The following is a 19,612-nucleotide window of genomic DNA, read 5'->3' as shown; positions in this document are numbered from 1 at the left end:
CCACTTCAGCTCGTGGGCTGTCAATTGTGTCTATGTGGACCTGTACAGAAGATGTTTCATCATCACTCAAGCATGTTCTAGTTTCCCCTTCTTTTTTGATAAAATATTCAATTCCTTTCACGGTAGCTGACTAGCTGTTAGTGTATTATAAATAGAGTCAGAAATGATATTACATATAGAATTCTCACAAACATTATACACACAATTTTGTTAGGGGCATATCAGCATATGTAGTTTTATTGTGTCATGTAATGTAGGTTTTTTTTTTTTTTTAGATATGATTAGGCCAAAATTTGAATTTATACCAAATACCATAGGAATACATCAACTAAATAAAAATTATAAATCGTTTTAATCATTATTAGACACATTTTTTGAGACTGTAGCTCTAATAGCATATCGGCATTATTCCATATGAATTACATAGACTTAAGGGTAAGATTCAATTTGAGTTTTGCCGTTTATTTTATTGGATGAATAAATTAATCCACATTTTTTTATTGGTAGTTGGTCAAATGGTGTGTCAATTTCTATCAACATGTTACCAAATTGGATTAAGCTGCACTCCTTAACAGTAATGATTAACAAGAGGATGAATCAGCACGATTAATAATAGGATGAATCTGCGAGCATGCCAGCGATGACTTCTCTCGAAGCCTTTGATTTTCAGAACTGAGAAGACCCTCCCATGACCCACTTTTGAGTCCACATTCATTTTTCTTGTTCATTTCACTTTCCTTGTCAATATACATGCATTATTGTCCTCGCCAATTTCACATGATTCGTGCCGCTGCAGCCACTCTATGTTGTCTTGAACTCATTCAATTCCCATCTTACCCACTCTTTTAATTATTCAAACCAATCACATTTCACTTACCAGACCATATTATATAAACATTAAAGCGTATTCACGTAGGAGAAGACAACAATCTCAAACCAAAAAAAAAGTGTCTTATTTCAAAGCTAGTCGGAAAAAACTATTGCCGGGATGTCACCAGCTGCTGGAATAAACGTGCCACTCCTACCGGAACACAAGCCGAAGATAGAGATAAAGCATGCAACGCTTCCGGGGGCGGTGTTTAATGTGGCAACGAGTATAATTGGTGCTGGAATTATGTCAATTCCGGCCACCCTTAAGGTGCTAGGTGTAATTCCAGCTTTTTTGCTAATAGTGATTATTGCCATGCTGGCTGATGTGTCAGTGGAGTTTTTGATGAGGTTTACACATTCGGGTCACTCAAGAACTTATGCTGGTGTCATGAGGGAGTCTTTTGGTCGTGGAGGAGCTGTGGCTGCACAAGTTTGTGTCATGGTTACAAATCTTGGGTGTTTGATCATGTACCTTATTATTATTGGTAAGCATCGAAATTTACCAAGATTTTATTTTGTGTTTGTGTGTGTGTTTTTTTAACAAAGAATTAGACATTTTGAGAGGAGTCTAGTAAGGCTATTGAATTGTCATCGAATTAAATGGAAAATGTTTTCTTTGATAACCATATAGAAACAAGTCTAAGAATATTGTGGTGGTTGGCGTCAGATTGTGCTAAGGTTAACGGACGGGGGAGAAGCAAAGGTTTCTACAACTAATTTTACTATTAAAAAAAGTTACAAACTATGTGACAATAAATTTGATTGATGTTATTTTAATGACATAATAAATAAATTTGGTTTTCATTTTTTTTTTTTTGGTGCGTGATCGATGATTCATGGTATAACACAATTAGTAGTTTCAATTTCATGTTTGTACGGTATCCAAAAAAAAAAAAAATCAATGTCTATAAGAATTTTTTCATAAATGTGATCATGTGAGTTATGATTATGAACCCAAATTTTGTGGCCATTTGAGGACTAAGGATGGGCAACTTGTAAGAATATGAGCAAAAGAGTCTTAGTTCATATAGATCATTAATGATGAGTACAATTGTTCAAATTCACATTTCACATTTGTATTTGTTTGACTTTCCTCAGGGATGTCCTCTCTGGAAACCAGCCTGAAGGAGTAGTGCACTTGGGCATTTTACAACAGTGGTTTGGCATTCACTGGTGGAACTCGCGCGAATTTGCTTTGCTAGTCACCGTTGTCTTCATTATGCTTCCATTAGTACTGTTTCGGCGAGTAGGTCAGTAATTCCCTATTTGATGTTTCACATTTATATTTTGCATTAGCAACAAATTCATTAGTTGAAAAGATATTAACTTTGATATTTAAACACAACCAGGACATCCAAATTCCTAGGAAATGATGCTCGGGAATATGAATGATTTATGTTTGATTTAATTCTAGGAAGTCTAAAGGATCACTTTTCACCCAGAATACCTCTGCACAAGATGTGCTCGAAATATTTTATGTCTTAATTTTTCCTGAAGTATCTTGTGTTTTCATATGCAAAGTGGTTAGAAGGTTGGGATTGTAAATCTTGAAATTTCATAGCATAGATGTTTACTGACAATCACTTCATCACACTGGTGTTTGTCTCCAGAATCATTGAAGTTCAGTTCAGCAATATCGGTTCTACTAGCAGTAGTGTTTGTTGGCATAAGTTCTGCAATGGCAATCTCTGCACTCCTGGAAGGGAAGACAGAGACCCGAGAATGCTACCTCACTTGGACAACCAAGTCTCATTCTTTGACCTTTTCACTGCTGTCCCAGTCATAGTGACAGCCTTCACATTTCATTTTAATGTAAGAACAGACTAGAGAGCATTAATATTTGCAGCGAATATAGGATTAGGAACACAACATTTTTCATAACTCTTGATACGGTTTATTGTGATGAGTGCTATATAAAAGTGGTGTTCGTAGTGAACCCATGTAAAAAGTAATATTGCTCTAACACAATAAGTCTTGTCAGCAATTGTGAAAAAAGTTGTGTCCTAGCATTGATCTTAGTATTAGCAGCCTTTTACAACTGTAAATAAGCATTAAATTTCCTAACTTACTAAAAAGGCTTTTGATGAATGATTGAATGCATGCAGTTCATCCAATTGGCTTTGAGCTTGGCAAGCCTTCTGATATGATCACAGCATGTCGAATATCACTAGCACTTTGTGCTGCCATATACTTTGCCATTGGTCTATTTGGTACCTATTATTTGGGGATTCAATCATGCCAGATATACTTGTCAACTTTGATCAAAATGCTGGTTCAGCATTCGGTTCTTTACTTAATCAAATAGTTCGGTTAAGCTATGCATTACACATTATGCTGGTGTTTCCTCTTTTGAACTTCTCCTTGAGGGCCAACATAGATGAATTCCTTTTCCCTAAGAAGCCTCTCTTGGCCACAGACACAAAAGATTTTTGTTCCTCACCCTTCTTCTATTAGCCATCTCTACTACCTAGCTGCAATTGCCATCCCAAATATATGGTACTTTTTTCAATTTCTTGGATCAACCTCTGCAGTCTGCCTAGCCTTCATTTTCCCTGGTGCAATTGTTATCAGGTACTTTTTCACACTCTCCCCAAAAAGGCGAAAAAAATTGATGCTTAATAATTTTTTATACTTTTTTCCAATGACAGGGATGTTCATGGTATATCAACATCAAGGGATAGGATTGTGGCAGCAGTAATGATTATTCTGGCAGTAGTAACAAGCACAATTGCCATTTCCACAAATATATTCAGTTTCTTTTGAAACAAGTTATATTTCACCCTCAAACCATTTTGAGTACGGTACAGGTGTTTGTATATTTGTGTGCATTCTTCAAATTTTGTGGCATGAGATTTTAGAATCCAATAGCAAGAAGGTGCAGATTATGTTAAGCACATTTATTCAATCTAAAATTATTTATCAGGCAGAAGAAGCAATATAGTGGCATCTATAGATTCTATAGATGCATCCGGTTATNTCATCCCAATATATGGTAACTTTTTTCAATTTCTTGGATCAACCTCTGCAGTCTGCCTAGCCTTCATTTTCCCTGGTGCAATTGTTATCAGGTACTTTTTCACACTCTCCCCAAAAAGGCGAAAAAAATTGATGCTTAATAATTTTTTATACTTTTTTCCAATGACAGGGATGTTCATGGTATATCAACATCAAGGGATAGGATTGTGGCAGCAGTAATGATTATTCTGGCAGTAGTAACAAGCACAATTGCCATTTCCACAAATATATTCAGTTTCTTTTGAAACAAGTTATATTTCACCCTCAAACCATTTTGAGTACGGTACAGGTGTTTGTATATTTGTGTGCATTCTTCAAATTTTGTGGCATGAGATTTTAGAATCCAATAGCAAGAAGGTGCAGATTATGTTAAGCACATTTATTCAATCTAAAATTATTTATCAGGCAGAAGAAGCAATATAGTGGCATCTATAGATTCTATAGATGCATCCGGTTATTTCAATTGATTGAAAATTTTGTCAATTATTGACAAAGGACAAGCAATTGTCCCATCTTTGGCTGTACAAAAACTAAAATCACATTCTCAATCAACAAATCTAGGCTATTTAATCTAAAAAATTAACATCATTATAAATATAAAAAATGTTGAACATTGCAAACATGGTACAAAATAAACAACTTCATATTAATGTATTTATATAAAAATAAATCATCCAGGAGTCTTGTAACCTAATTAGCACATTCTGGTGCGTGCTTGGGATCTAGAAGGATTCGAGCTGCAAATTAGTTTCATTGCCACTCTGAGATGAGCTCATAAACTGAAAGAAAAAGAAAATTGTTGTTATAATTAATGATTGCACAAGATTAATAGAAAGACATTCTTGGAGCACATTACGGGAAAACGAAATTGTATAGAGATGCAATTTTGACTACCTTCTAACTCATCATACGTCAACTCAAAATGATCTGGCAGAGGAGGAAAATTGTCTCCAAGGGCTCCTGAGTCTGCAAACAACTCCACCACAATAGAAACAATCAAACTCGTGAAGAGTAAAAATTATATAGCAATAGCATGAGAGAAATTCAAACTTGGTCATACAAAGGCTATGAAAATGCAAGTATTTATTAAAATTTGGATCAAAATTATTTATATGTCAATGATGCAGGATAGAGATCCATCAGAATAGCTTCAAAGGCTTTAAACTATAGCCAGAATAACAGAATCTTCATTAAAAAAAAAAAAAAACCTTACATTTTAGAAATTATTGTAACTTCTACTTTTTTTAAAATTGTCTTACTGAATTGATTGTTGATTAAATCAATTTGGATTCATGATGTTTCTCAAGAATGCAACATAATAGTATAAAATGCTATTTTACTCAAAATCCACTACAATCAACTAAACTGAAAGTAAATTGGTATAAGAGTTTTTACAATCTAAACAAATAGAGTAAACACCATGCGAATGATATCTCAAATATTATCACAACTCACCCGTAGATGACACATCTGATGTCGGCTGTGGCAAGGGATAATCCCAAAGATATTCAGTATCTAAGTCCCCATTATCTTGTGCGAGCTTCAGCCTTTTTGAACTTGCTCTGGATGAAGCATTTGCAAGCCCTTGTGAACTTGCTCTAGATGAAGCATTTGCAATCATTTTGGATGTGGATGATGTAGAACTGATTGGTGGGACAAACTGAACCACACTAGCTGCAGAGCTTTCCATCAACACACTTCATTTTAAGGACAAAAAGTAACTATCATTAGTAAACTTGGCAAGCCAGATATTCAAAGAGAGATAAGATAGTCTCTTCATTAACCTAGGAACTTTTTTTATACACATATAAAACTTAATCGTCCCAAAAATTAGTGAATTTAATCAATTAACCAATATGCCAACAAAAACATGCTATTTGAGCTCTTTCATTATATCAAAGCCAGCTACCTAACTTCTAATTGGAATCAGAATGAAAGGCTTTCCATCATGTAAACGTCTATATATTCATAAATATATCAGGAACTAAGTAGCTGCTAGTCATGCTATTATTAATTTCAAAGCATTTACAAGCTAATAGACATATATGAACGATTATGTGACAAGTCGCACAAACATAAATCAAATAGAAGTGATGGCTTAGAAAAGAACAAAAGAATATGAAATCTCACTTGTTTTCCACATTAAAGGGATAATGCATGTGGTTGGGTATTCCGTGGCTTGTGGAGTTGAAATGAGGTTGATTGTAAGCAGGGTAAGGAAACTGTTCTTGAGCCGAGCACCCCATCAGAGAATCGTTTACTACATGATAAGAAATATGTAAATCAAACAGCAGCTGATAAAACAAGTATTAATATATCTAAAAAGCTATTGTCATAAATTAGAGTGGTGCTTTTTCATGGCCATGAAAGAAAAACTGAGAAATTACCTGTAGGAGGAAAAGTTGGCTGTTCACGATGTTGTGTTCCTTTGTAATAGTTATAAAAAAACTCAGGATTCTCCTTCTCCAACCTTTCCCACACTGAATTACAAAATGCAAAAAAAAAAAAAAAAAAACTAACTAAGATCCATCTTAATTTGACAAAGAAAGAATATAATAATTTGTACATTTCTAATGATTTTAGAAGATTATTAATTGGTTACAAAATCCACATACATAATTACTTGATTTTTTGCTGGTTCCAAAAAAAAAAAAAAATTGTTTATTTAATTTTATTTCTAACACAAGCTGAACAAGTTTGACTTTATTCATGAAAACAACTTAATTAGCTTATTCTTTTTTTTAATATATCATAATCACCATGACAAATTTTTTTTATCCATTCACAAATTTATACAAATAACTAATAGCTAAATTGTAGTTAAAATTATATTATTTGAGTTAAATAGATAGAATTATTTTTGTTTAAAACTTATAAAGTTTGATTACTGCCCTAGAATTGTGAAATATTATATGTGCTTATACTTGAACTTAAGCTTTACTTGTTTACTAAGGTAACGAGCATGAACAAGTTTTTCTTGGAGTTGAGCTCAATATGTTCATACTTATTTGCTTCATTTATTACAACTCTTCATATCATACGTTATAGTTGGAGCATCAAGACTTCATCATTCAATAAATAGAGATCCTCACACCTTGCTTCGTAATTATATATATATATATATATAAAATATGTGAGAAATAATTGATTAGATATAAACTAATTAATAGGTACAAGAAGATGCCTACCAGTTTTTACACAAGCAGGATGTATTTTTATATCTCTTTGAGTTGAGATGTACTCTATTGCTTCATCTTTATTCTTATTCAGTCCCAAACACCGATGAATCTCAACTAAGATCTGACAGTCATTTCACAAAAATTAGCACTTTCGAGATAAGCATTTTAGAGATCGAAGAATGCACAATCTAAGGGAGAGAGAGCTATGAACATTTACACAATCAATTAGTGAGTTTAAATATCCTCGATCAGCAGAAGTTGAATCTGAGATTGCAATGGGAGCCCTTGTGCTGTTGTTTTGTGGTACCTCGTCACGTTTCATCCTTATACAATATTTAAAATGTTAGCAAAATAATAAATCGGGATAAATTGAATAGTAAAATTATTTTAGGTTTAGGCTAAAGTTTTTATATAGAGTTTTTAAAATAATTTTATTCAAACCTTCCCTCCAATATTCTAAAACTTACCTATAAAAAAATATTTGAAGTCTAAAATAGATGTACTATGTATTAATTCAATAGGGTTTTTTTTTTTTTTTTTTTTTTTAAATTTTTTTATTTAATAATGCGGTAACAATACAATAGACTAATAGAGTTATTTAGTATCTATTGAACTAACCAAACTTCTTATATAATTTTATTTCAACCTTAAGAAGATAACAACAACGATTACAATATTTCATAATCAATAAAAGTTCTCATAGTCTTCACATCCAAAAAAAAAAAAAAAAAACAGATCAAAAAAACAGACAAATTTGAAACTAACACTAAGATTACTTTTTTGTCCCAACAATAACAACCAGTAACAACTGCCACTTAGAATTTATTGTAAAAATGTTGTAGACATATCATTATTTCTCATTGAACATATGAGAAAGAAAGAAAGATATAAGTATATAACCCTTAAAATTTATTGTCCTAGGATTTTAAAATATATATATTTAATTTCAAATCTTTTTACTAAATAATATGTGTGTTTACAAGATTTGTAAAACCTAATATATTGACGGAGGATTTTGAAAGTATTTCACGGAGTTTAGTAACAAGAAGTACAGGAAAATAAAAGTATGTCTTAGAGGGAAAAAAATGCTGTGAGATTACAAGTGAATAATTTGTGCGATATGCTAACTTATTAAACCACAACAAGAAGTAAAAATAAATAAAACAACTACAAAGATTCTTGCTTATGAGTCTTTAAAGATTTGAAGGCCGAATCTCCAAGAAACTCAATTATGAATGAGACTAGCTAGTGATAACCTATGTGCATATATAAGACAGTCAAGAATATTGTCGGTTTCTTTTTTTTTTTTTTTTTTGGGATTAAAAGAGAGAGAACATTGTCAATTTCGGTTTGTGTAGTCCCTATTATTTTGGCGTGTGTGGACTGGTTTCTAGGATTTTTTTTTTTTAGAAGATGGTTTCTACTTTCTAGGATTTAATTATAGAGATTTGCTTCTTAGAAAAAGCAACACGGCTTAAACCATCTTTTTTTTTTTTTTTTCTCTTTTTAATTAAATATCAGGTACCTGTGTCATTATGTCATATAATTATCTCACCAAATCATCCAAGGCGTTAGAGAAATACTATACTAATCATAAATAGCAAAATTTTTGATGTGATCAAATAGCAAACTTTAATACTTTATACTTTAGAAAAAAAAATACTTTATACTTTAGAAATTTTTGGTGTGACAAATAGCAAACTTTAATACTTTAGAACCCAAGAAAATAACGATATTAATAAGTATAGGTAAAAAAGAAGATAAAATTCCAAGTTCCAACCTGTGATTTTTTTCAACAGAGGTCGGGTCTTTAACTCTTTATAAAGAATAAATAAAAAAGAGAGAGACAAAAATAAATAAATAATAACAAATCCTTAAATTACTCAGTCATATTTCTAACATATTTTTACATAAAATACTTGTTTGAATATTTTCACCATACCAACGTGAAAACTAGAAACAGCAAAAGAAGAAAAAGGATATAAAAAGAGAATTAAAGGGAAAAAAAAACTTTGAGTACCTGATGGCTGATTTTGATTCTCCAATGAAGTTTTTTTTTTTTTTTGGTTGAGAAATTCTCCAATGAAGTTGAGTCAGCAGAACGAGTTTGGGAACTTAGCTTTATTGTGATTATTATTTTTGTGCAGTTTTCTTTTGTAGAAGCTTGAGGCGGTGATCTCTCAAACAAAAAAAAAAAAAGCTGAGGCGGTGATCGACTTTGTTTAGGAAATTCGAGTAAGATTAGGATTTAGGAAATTCCAATGCTCAATGTATCCGGGGATGTTTTAGGACTTGGGAAATCTCATGCATGTGTGCGACTGGCTGGTTTTATCATGCTATGTTATATATATATATATATATATATATATAGAGGAACCCATTCTACTTTCAACTAAGAGCAGAGACGGATGGAACCACTTACAGTGAGACAAAGCCATGACACACCCTTGCCCTCACAAATTTTTCTTAATAATATAATATTATAGGGAGAAATGGGTATATACCCATAATTTACAAACTATATAACAAAATATCTCTGTTTTGAAATTATTTAGCAAAATCTTTTTGGTTTGATCCGCAAAAAAGGGTATCAATAGCCATATATGTAATTGACCACTACTAGCCTAGAAAATGCCTACACATTTTCAATTACCTTGTAACGTAGTCCTTGAACCTAGATCTAGGGTTTTAGATTAATATGCTTTGTTTAATGTAATTTTCATTTTGATAGAATGTAACTAGGATTCAAAGTATTATACTTTCTTCAGAATATAATTAGGACTCAAAACTTAGTAATTTCTATCAACTGTAATTATTTTCAATTATTCAAAAAATCCAAATTTGCAATTCAATGTTTAGGTTTTTTTTTCATTATTTTTAAATAAAAATAAGTGGTAACTCCATTGTACAACCTTGATTTAGGGGGAAAGATGTTTCAAGTGGGCTTCCCACTTATTTGAGGAGCATCATCGCAATCTCTCTTTCAAGCCTGAGGTCACGGTCTCTCACAAGTGCTTTTATCTACTTGATTGATTGTGACACTTTCATTATTTTAGTTGATTTGTGGTGAAAGGGTTTGTTTGTTTCACTTTGTGGTTGACTTGCTAAGAGATTGGCAGAATGGGTCGCCTTGTGGTGTTTATCCAAGCATAGGGACATCATACATGGTGGATTAGCGTGTTTGCGGACTCTTGTGTTTGGAACACTTTTGTCAATGAAATTTATCAAATCACATTGGATTTTATTTTGTGTTTGGATTTTATTTGAATTTGATTTTTTTTTTGTGAAATTTGAAATTCTTGGATTTGTATTTAATGATTTGGGATATGCTAATTTGGAGTTTAATTTCTTGTTTTATTGGTAAATGAAGAAATTATATTGATGGAAAATGAATTTGGGACTTCAATTTGATTTTTTTTTTAATTATCTTTAAATTTTTGTATACTTTTTTGTTTTTATGAGTTAGATCAATAGATTTGATTCATTTAACTATCTATTATGCTACTAGACACCTCATTTTGTATTTCCTATGACTTGAGCCTTCAACCTTGATACTGATATCAAAGGAAGCAAGTATCAATAAAGTAGTGCATGAGATTGTAAAAATATTTTTAAAAAAAAAATTGTTCAACATTCGCATGACTCATCCTTATGCAATCTCAAGGTCACGTATGTTGTGTTCAAGGCTGGGTCAATGTATAAGGCAAGTAAGGCGGCCGCTTAAGGCCCCAAAATTAACCAATAGAGATATCTACTTACTTGTGAAAATATTAATTAGGTCCTAAATATTAACTAATAAATAAAAAATAAAAATAAAAATTTTGTCAAAGAAAAACAAGGTCCCAAAGTGTAAAAAGCCCCCAAATAAAATTCAAAAAAGAGCCCAAATTTTAACCAATATAGATATCTCTTTACCTGTGAAGCTATTAACTAGGCTCAAATATAAATCAATAAGTAACATATAATTTTTGTCTAAGAAAAAAAAATAGTTTTTCATTGAATGTGTGTGACAAACCATTCCTATTTTCAATGGGAGCTCTAGAGTGTGGCGCTTATTATTCTTCCACATGTAGAAGCTAAAAAGCGCTTTCTATCTCTCTCTAATGAAAAAAAGGAAATCAAAATACAAAAAATTTCAATCTCAACCTCCATCTTCTCTATAAAAATGGAGGGAAAGTGCTTCTTTATATTATTAAAAAAAAAAAAGAAAAAAAAAAAAAAAAGAAACTTCCTAAGTTGCACTCGAGACCTTCTTCTCTATTAAGTGTTACCATTGAGGTGGGTTCCAGTTAACTCAATTAGTAAAGTTTTTTATAATTGAATAAAATATTTGGGGTACAAACTATATCTACACCAAAAACTATTTGATATATTCGTATGATGATAAAGAGCAAATTCATCAAAAGTGGACACCATAGATTGAAACTCTATAATATATATATATATATATATATTTAAAAAAGTGTTACTACTGAGGCCTGTGAGAGACTGCACACCTAGCCCATTTTGAATTGATTGGTTTGGACCAAACCCATGTAAACGGCTGGACTCATGTTAGTACCTCTCAAAATGGTGGTTTGAATTATTACGATTTCCCCCTAGATTAAAGGTTTTACAATGGAGTTGCCAATTGTTTGATTATTTGAATAATTAAGAAAACCATAACTAAAAAATTCATCATTTTATTGATTTTAGAATATGTACATTGATTAAAGGAAATTACATAGCTTTGGTCCTAGATACAATTTAAGATAAAGTTCATGGCTTTGTTTCCTAGTTAGAATCTATGGATTGAAAATTACATGGATAGATACTTAATCTACTATCCCTTGATCTAAGCTCGGAGGCTACTTTACAAGATAGGAAGGTGTTGGGTGCACACCTTACCTGGTGAAACCGGTCTTCTAGACTATGGTGGCCAACATTCATATATATCATCCATCATATTATCAATCAATTGCATATTCATTACTTTGCTTGAATTTAATGGGTGTGCATGTGATAAACCCTAATTCCATTTATTCATCATTACATTTGAATTGAAAAATAAATTCTAGTAAATTTGTGTGAATGGTGATATCCTAGATTCAAGTATTTGGAAAAAATTATGAAATTAACATGGATTTAAGATCAAAGCTAGATAGTTTCATGAATGAATTTGTGATGAACAGCCAAGAACATGTGAATGACGCATATAAACAACATTCAAGCATATTCAAGTAATTTAAATAATCAATTAGCATGATTTAATCTTAAATTAACATTATAGCAAAATGAAGGGAAATAGATTATACCTATATGCAAGATCCACACGGTGGAAGAAGGGTTTTGGTGGAGGTCCTAATGGTGGAATAGAGAAGACGAACTAGGAGAGAGAAAGTAAGGCTCACTCAATATCTTGAGTCATAGGAAGACCGTACTAACTCCCACTTCACTAAAACTTAAGAGGGGAGAAGAGAGGATGTTTCTATGTTCCTTGGAATAAAGGGGAGGGGGATGGGTTTATATAGTAGTGATGAAAAAAAATATGATTGGAAGGGCATTCAATGAGGATTGACAAAAGGTGAGAGAAAATCATGAACCTAGACCTAAATTGATAGTTTAGGGAAAGTAGATGTATTAATTTTGAAAGCTGGTGGGAGTGGTGAGCAGGCAAAATGACTAAAACTTCAGTTATGGGCAAGGTTGTCAAAATCGGGATCCTACGTAGGATCGTTAAAGGTAGCTGGGATCGTAGATCGTAAAATCGGATCGTAAATCGTAAGATCGTACATATTTTCAAATTTAAAACAAAAAACACATTAATAATAACTTTGTATGTTGAAAAATCACGTAAATTATAAATTCTTCCATAAAAAAAAACTATGATTTGCATCAAATGATGTAATTTGCATGTCAAACATCGCAAAGTCTATACTAACGAAACGAATATATTTATGTTTTGGTCCAATGTATCTAAAAAGTTCAATAAATGTTTAATTAGCAACCAAATACCAAAATATTTATGAAAACATATGGAAAATATTTTCCAAGTTCTTAGTTCCAAGTTTGAAATCTAAAATAAGTTAGCAAATGGAAACTAACTAACTACAATATGAAATCCAAAAGCAAAATGAACATTAAGGTGAAGTGAACATTTAATTATTCACATTCTAAGGTTCTTATAACCACCCTCCTAAATTCCTAATCATCATTATCCATTTCACCATCTATGTAGACATTATATATTTGTATACTAGAGCTGAAAAAAATCAAGATATAATTTCACACTCAACTATTCAAGTTATATCACTCAACAACAATTAAAGAGCATGCTCAAAAAAATCAATCAATATACAAATACAAGCATAATTGATAAAATTATATATAAGAAAATATTTTAGTAATATTAGAACACAAATTAGTATATTGATAAAACAAATTTAACAACATTATAGCTTAAAAGACAGCAAAACTAACATCAAAATCTTTATTTAAAAATGATGAAGCATTCCTTCATTTTGATTACAAGTGAACTAAAAACTAGAAAACATTTGCTTAAGTTAACATAATTTTATAAAAGTAAAAAAGTCATGCCATCACAGTATAAAAAAATAAAAACCCATAAAGTTTCATCAAAACAAAAAATTTATCCCATAAAAAAAAAAAATTTATGTTTTTGGTAGGATTGGTAGGATCGGTAGAATCCCATATGATTCTACGATCCTACATATGATCCTACAATGTTTATGATCCTAAACGTTTTGATGAAGTGGGATCATAAAACCGTGCAATCCTATGATCCACATCGCGATTTTAACTATCATAGTTATGGGGGTTATGGGATTTAATTAGGATTCCCCCTTGCATTTCCCCTCTGCTAGGGGGTTAAGGGGTTTAATCAGCATCAATGAATCATCTACTATGTATGATAAAATAGAATGCAATAGAAAGAAACAACATTGGGAACGGTGTACATATTCACAATGCAGTCATATTGGTTCAAATGCTTAACATAGTGGACCTCCTGGACTACAAATTCATTGTTGATTTTTTTTTTTTTTTGGTCAATTCTTTCTTTTTATTGTGTGTCCTTTTTGTAGCATGGGGGTTGTAACTTGTAAAGCAAATAAATAGGGGCACCAAAAAGCAACCTAGATGAATACGTGACTTACGTGACATCATGGTAGCCAAAGGCTAGTCGGGCTTTCACCTAGGCGCCTAGGCAAGGTGCCACTAATGTGACTCGGCTCTAGCCTAAGCAAGCAAGGCAAGTGCATTAAATGGGCTAATTGGCCTTCTTTGCCTTGGGCTTGGTTGCTCCCACATATCTTTGTGAGGATTTATCTCCTATTTGTAAATGCAGGAGAAAGAAAGATGCTTTGTTCATTCATTGACGAAAATTACAATTGGTTTTCTTACTTGGAGATTGATTTTTGGAATCTGATCTGGGTAGGTAGGTAGATAGATTGGCACGAATTGATGTATGTTGATAAAATTAGGTTTTGGTGAAGGGGGATTTTAAGTCTAGATAAAATGGAGTTTTGTTGAATTGGTGATTTGCAGAATTACAGTATGGATGTTTTATGAGCTACTGTTACTAGTGAGTGAAGATTATAAATTGAGAGAGAAGTTGTGGGGTGAAGTTAATTTTCTGTGGTGTTTTGTTGGGGTTCTAATGTTGTTTGCAATAATTTATCAACCCTTCTGTTTCACATCTGTTAACATGGTATAAAGTAGTCAATTATAAAAAAATTTGGTGATTAAAGATAGCCCTTTTTTTGGGTTAACATTAGGGCCAGTCAAGTGTGTACATTTTATATGCTAGAAACTCAAAGTGGCCATAGCAGCCCAAGAATTCATGCGAGACAAATGAATTTTCCTTGCTCAATCATACCCTAATGCAACTTTTACTGAATGAGAATTTGATCATTCTAAAAAAATAATAATAACAATAATGAGAATGAACCTGATAATTCTAAAAAAATATAACAAGCTTTGTACAACTATTTTTTGGCTTGATAAAATTGCAGTTATGTATATTTTTTTAATAAAAATAAAAGGAGGTAGAGCTTGAAGCTGAGCTAGAGAGGTTAAAGTTTAGCATGAGGACATGTAGCTTGGAAAAATTATCACACCATTTTGAGGTAATTACGTCCCTGAATCTTTTCAAATTAGGCGCTACATATATAGTTTTTGCCATAACTAGGCAGTTTCTGATTATCTCATAGTTGTGTGCTTCTGTTATATGCATTGGAATGCTTCCTGAAATAACATTTTTAAAATTTGCTTTTTAATTTTTAATTAATCTCTCTTTGGTTTTTAAATACGACTAGTCGTAGACCCGCATGTTGTGCATGATAATTTTTTAGATAAAATACTATTTTTCATAATCTTATAAAGAGTTTTTGGTTATAATAGTTTTATCATATTATTCATAATCTTGTCTATAACATTTTTTACCATTATCATATATTTATTGGTCGATGATTTGCATAACATAAACATTAAATAAGAGGTAGAACTATTCATTAAATTTTTTTTTAAGTCATGGTGTATGAAGATTATAATTATATATATATGATTTCCCTAGTTAGAGTTTGATTAGTTTTAAGTTTAAATTTTGTATTATTATATTTAATTGTTGATTTTATTGCACTATAAAGTTTTTAATGTCCTCTATATTGCACTATTTTATTGACCACTTTTTATTTTTCAAATAACAGTTATTAATTGACGTTTGATTTCATTTCTCTTTTTCTTCCTTCATTTACTCTTTATTATTTTGTATGTTCCCTTGCTAGTTGTTAATTTTTATGGTTATCAATAAGAAATAGATATCATGGATGGCTTAAATATTTATAGACATAGTTACGTTAGTGGTATGTCAAGAGGGTTTTTTTTTTTTTTTTTCCTTCTAAATTTTCATGGAAATATGGAAGGCATTTCTCTAGTTTGGTCTCAATCAATTAAGATATCTATAATATATTAACGGAAGTAATAATGAGCCTTAAATTTTTTTTAATGTATGAAGTGGTTAGATTAGTTGCATGTCAAAGGTTTTATAAAAAGAATTTAAAAAAATAATTCCAAGGAAATGTAAAAGGCATTTTTTTTGAAAAAAAGAAATTGTGACATTTTGAATTGTAGAAATATGATTGTTTTAATTACCTTATGTATAGATTTAATTATTAAGTTATAAATTTCTAAATTAAAATAGATGAAAAATAAATGTAAAATTATATGTAAAGTTACAACCGCATAGGATATATGCATAGATAAATTTTTTTTTAAAATTTTTTATTATTCATGAACCATTATTTCATTGCTTACTTATAAATATCTAAATTAAAGTTTTTTTTTTGAAAAAAAAATATAAATTAAAATAGATGAATATGTAAAAGTAAAATTATATAAGAAGTTAAAACTACCCAAGATGAACATTTAACCACTTGTAAATGTGTGTTTTTGGAAGACTAAAAGTATACACAATTGTTTTAGTTGGAACTATATAACTATGTAAATATTGTTGCAAGTGGTTCCATCATTTGCAAATTATCAAGTTTGGTGGCCTTAAAAAACAAATATTTCATTTTGCAAAAAAACTTTACATGAACTCCTCTTTTGTTACAACCTTTTTCTTTTTGCCAAAACAAATTAATAATATTAAGACTTAAGTTAACCCATGTGGTAGTTGTAAAACACGTCAATGATATGAAAGATAGAAATATTTAAATATTTCAAAAACATTTTTAAAAGATTATAATATAAAACATTTTTTTCTCAATATTTTATGTAACTTTTCCCATACGATCAATATTGTTGGCATCCTTTAAAGATGATACATAATATTTTTGAGAAGAAGAAGAAGAAGTAGAGACAATGCTAACACATATTATAAAATTATTAAGTTTGCATGATTTAAATTTGTGGCAAAAAAAATATTAATGTATCTATGATAAAAGTTTTTCTCTAAATGATATATAGTAGTTCATATTTTTTTAGACTTGATTCAAAAGTTCATGTTCAATAGCCTTTTAAGTCTACAAATTGCTCAATCTATGGGCTTAAACATATTCAAAGGGTGCTGTCTAAATTATAAATTATATAACCCTTGATCACACAAATATATTGATTCCCCCAATGTATGGTAAAGGAAAGCAGGTTTGTGTCTTGCCATTTTCTTGATTTATGCTGCATAATTTAATAAAATGGATGATGTGATTGGATTTAAACGTTGAATAAAATAAGATGAGAGGAAAAAAGAGTAAAAATAAAATATATAGCAATAAACATCAAATTATCCAAGTCATTCTATGTAATATAATAACATTATATTATTATATACTATATGTATAATGCAGTAGGATAATATTTAATCAAAGAGAATATAAAAGATAACAACTTAAAATTGATAAGCCAAAAATGTATTGACCCCTTGTGATTTAAATTAATTAATTAATTAGCCAAGTTATTAATTAATCAATTTAACATGCAAATGCGTGATAGCACAAACAAATCACCAATAAACTAATAATGCAGCGGAAAATAAATGACATGGTGATTTGTTTACGAATAGGGAAAAACCTGACGGCAAAAACCCCACCGAGTGATTTTCAGGTCACCACTCCCGAAACTCCACTATTATCACAACAAGCGGTTACAAGTAAAGGAATCCCAAGTATCTTACCAACCTACAGTTGAACCCTTACTCCAATACCCAATTGGACTTGTTCTGTAGTGACAGTTCCCTTTTTTGATGCACGGCTTCTAACTAACAAATTGCGCGGATCCCAATACGCGACTTCAATCACCAACTAGAAAGAGTTGCTGGCTGCAAAGTTCTTCAGTTCATCTACAATGAAGATCAAGAAGATGCTTGGTCACAAAACCCAAAGGTGCACATACACATCAACTTCTTCAGAAGAGATGAACTAGGGCAAAACTTTGTCTCCAGTTACAACTTGCTTAAACAAAGTTTTCTCAATACTTGTGCAACTTGTGAACCCTGTGACGGCCTTTAAAACAATCCTTTTATATGCCTAAGGTTAGAAGAAAAGAATGCCCAAAGACACATTCACAGATCCCAAGAAATTATATCAGAAAATCTGATTTTATAAATCTCGACAGATAGAAGCCGTCAAGCAGCTATCGAGGAAGTGTCAAGCTTTAATGATTCAACACTTCTTCAGCTTGTTTCTTGGCCAAACTTGATGATTTCAAACCTTGATCTTGAAACCTTGTTTCTTGAAGAATTAAAAACATCTAGAACTACCCAATTACAAGTTGAGTGCATTTTGTCAAAAGATTAGCCACTTACATAAAAGAATGACATATGTCCTTTAACAAGTGAAACCACATATGTCCTAACAATCTCCTCTTTTGACAATCCGTGACAAAACCACAACAAACAAATGAACATATGAGGGAAATCATAAATCACTCAACTCATATTCACTTGTTGAATACAATAAAACCTATCCTAACACAAACTCTTGAAAAACTTTGCAAGAAGAGAGTTTATGACAAGTAGACTTTGACAACCTGTATTTCTGAAACACTTTAAACAAAACTCATCAAGGCATCTTTGTGTAAAACAAAAATAATAGATTGCATACAAGGATAAGAAACATGTATATAAAGATAGAAAAGAAATAACACATGTAGAGAAAGGTGAAAGAAACATACAACCACATAAAGAAAAAATTACAATGTATGTAAAAACTGGTCACTAGACCCAATATACAAGAACAATGTATCTAATAAGGTAGAAAAGAAAAAGATACATCATATCCTCACTACATCCCTCATATCAGCACTCTCCCCCTAACAAAATGTCCTATACTAACTCTCCTCCTAAGTATGACTACTCTCAATATCCAAAACTACTCCCTCTTTTTGTCATGAGTGACAAAGGATAAGAGTGTCAAGTAGACATCTCATCGAAAGAGCTAGCATCTCCATCATCATCCGAAGCGTCATCGTCATCATTATTGTCATCATCATCCTCAACATCAGAATCAGAAGCCACTGAAGGAGGTGGTGGAGGAGAAGCCTCAGAAGCAAAGCTACCCATAGTTGTCTATCATCGTGCAATACGACTGACACGAACGTTCACCTGATACAACTCAGTAGAGAGTATATCAAGGCGAGCATCCATGTGCTGCAGCTGCGCCATGATGTCTCCAAGTGATACATCGTCCATAGAAGTGGAGGGAGCGAATGTGGATGGAGCTAAATGAGATGGAGCCGGACGGGAGGGAGGAATGGAATCCGACTGTCACAACCTAAATTGTGCTGCACTACGTTTTATGGTAGCAACGTCTATGGCACAAATGTGTATGAAGTGGTCGGACACATGAAAATGGACAAATAAATGACGTAAGATCCTCGTGATAATGGAAGAAAAGATGAGCTTATCACGGGACACCGAATCTAAATGAACATCTATGATAGAATGTATGAAATGATGAGGAAAATCTATGGTAAAATGCTCAAGAAGAGATAACAAAAACCAAGCACGAGGCTCTGTGATGGAGTTGTAGTGAAAGAGTGGATGGAGTACAAAA

General features: G+C 31.6%; 1 protein-coding gene and 1 long non-coding RNA gene across 2 annotated transcripts; both read left to right on the top strand.

Annotated features, from left to right (window-relative positions):
- The first annotated feature begins 765 nt into the window (after positions 1–765).
- On the top strand, positions 766–3,802 carry LOC112008753 (amino acid transporter AVT6C). Its single transcript, XM_065774375.1, is given in 8 exon segments — positions 766–1,356; positions 1,969–2,120; positions 2,481–2,582; positions 2,585–2,684; positions 2,977–3,077; positions 3,080–3,332; positions 3,334–3,441; positions 3,519–3,802. Coding segments are annotated over 8 exon segments (1,299 nt in total). The 5' UTR covers positions 766–988; the 3' UTR covers positions 3,634–3,802.
- A 52-nt stretch (positions 3,803–3,854) lies between these two features.
- LOC136067922 (uncharacterized) lies at positions 3,855–4,348 on the top strand. Its single transcript, XR_010629333.1, has 2 exons — positions 3,855–3,938; positions 4,016–4,348. It is a non-coding gene; the product is annotated as an uncharacterized LOC136067922 (long non-coding RNA).
- The last annotated feature ends 15,264 nt before the right edge of the window (positions 4,349–19,612 follow it).

The sequence above is a fragment of the Quercus suber genome, unplaced genomic scaffold (assembly GCF_002906115.3).
Source record: "Quercus suber isolate HL8 unplaced genomic scaffold, Cork oak 2.0 scaffold_91, whole genome shotgun sequence".
Taxonomy (NCBI): Eukaryota; Viridiplantae; Streptophyta; class Magnoliopsida; order Fagales; family Fagaceae; genus Quercus; species Quercus suber.
Note: the sequence above shows the minus strand (reverse complement) of the source record. Positions and strands in the feature narration are given on the sequence as shown.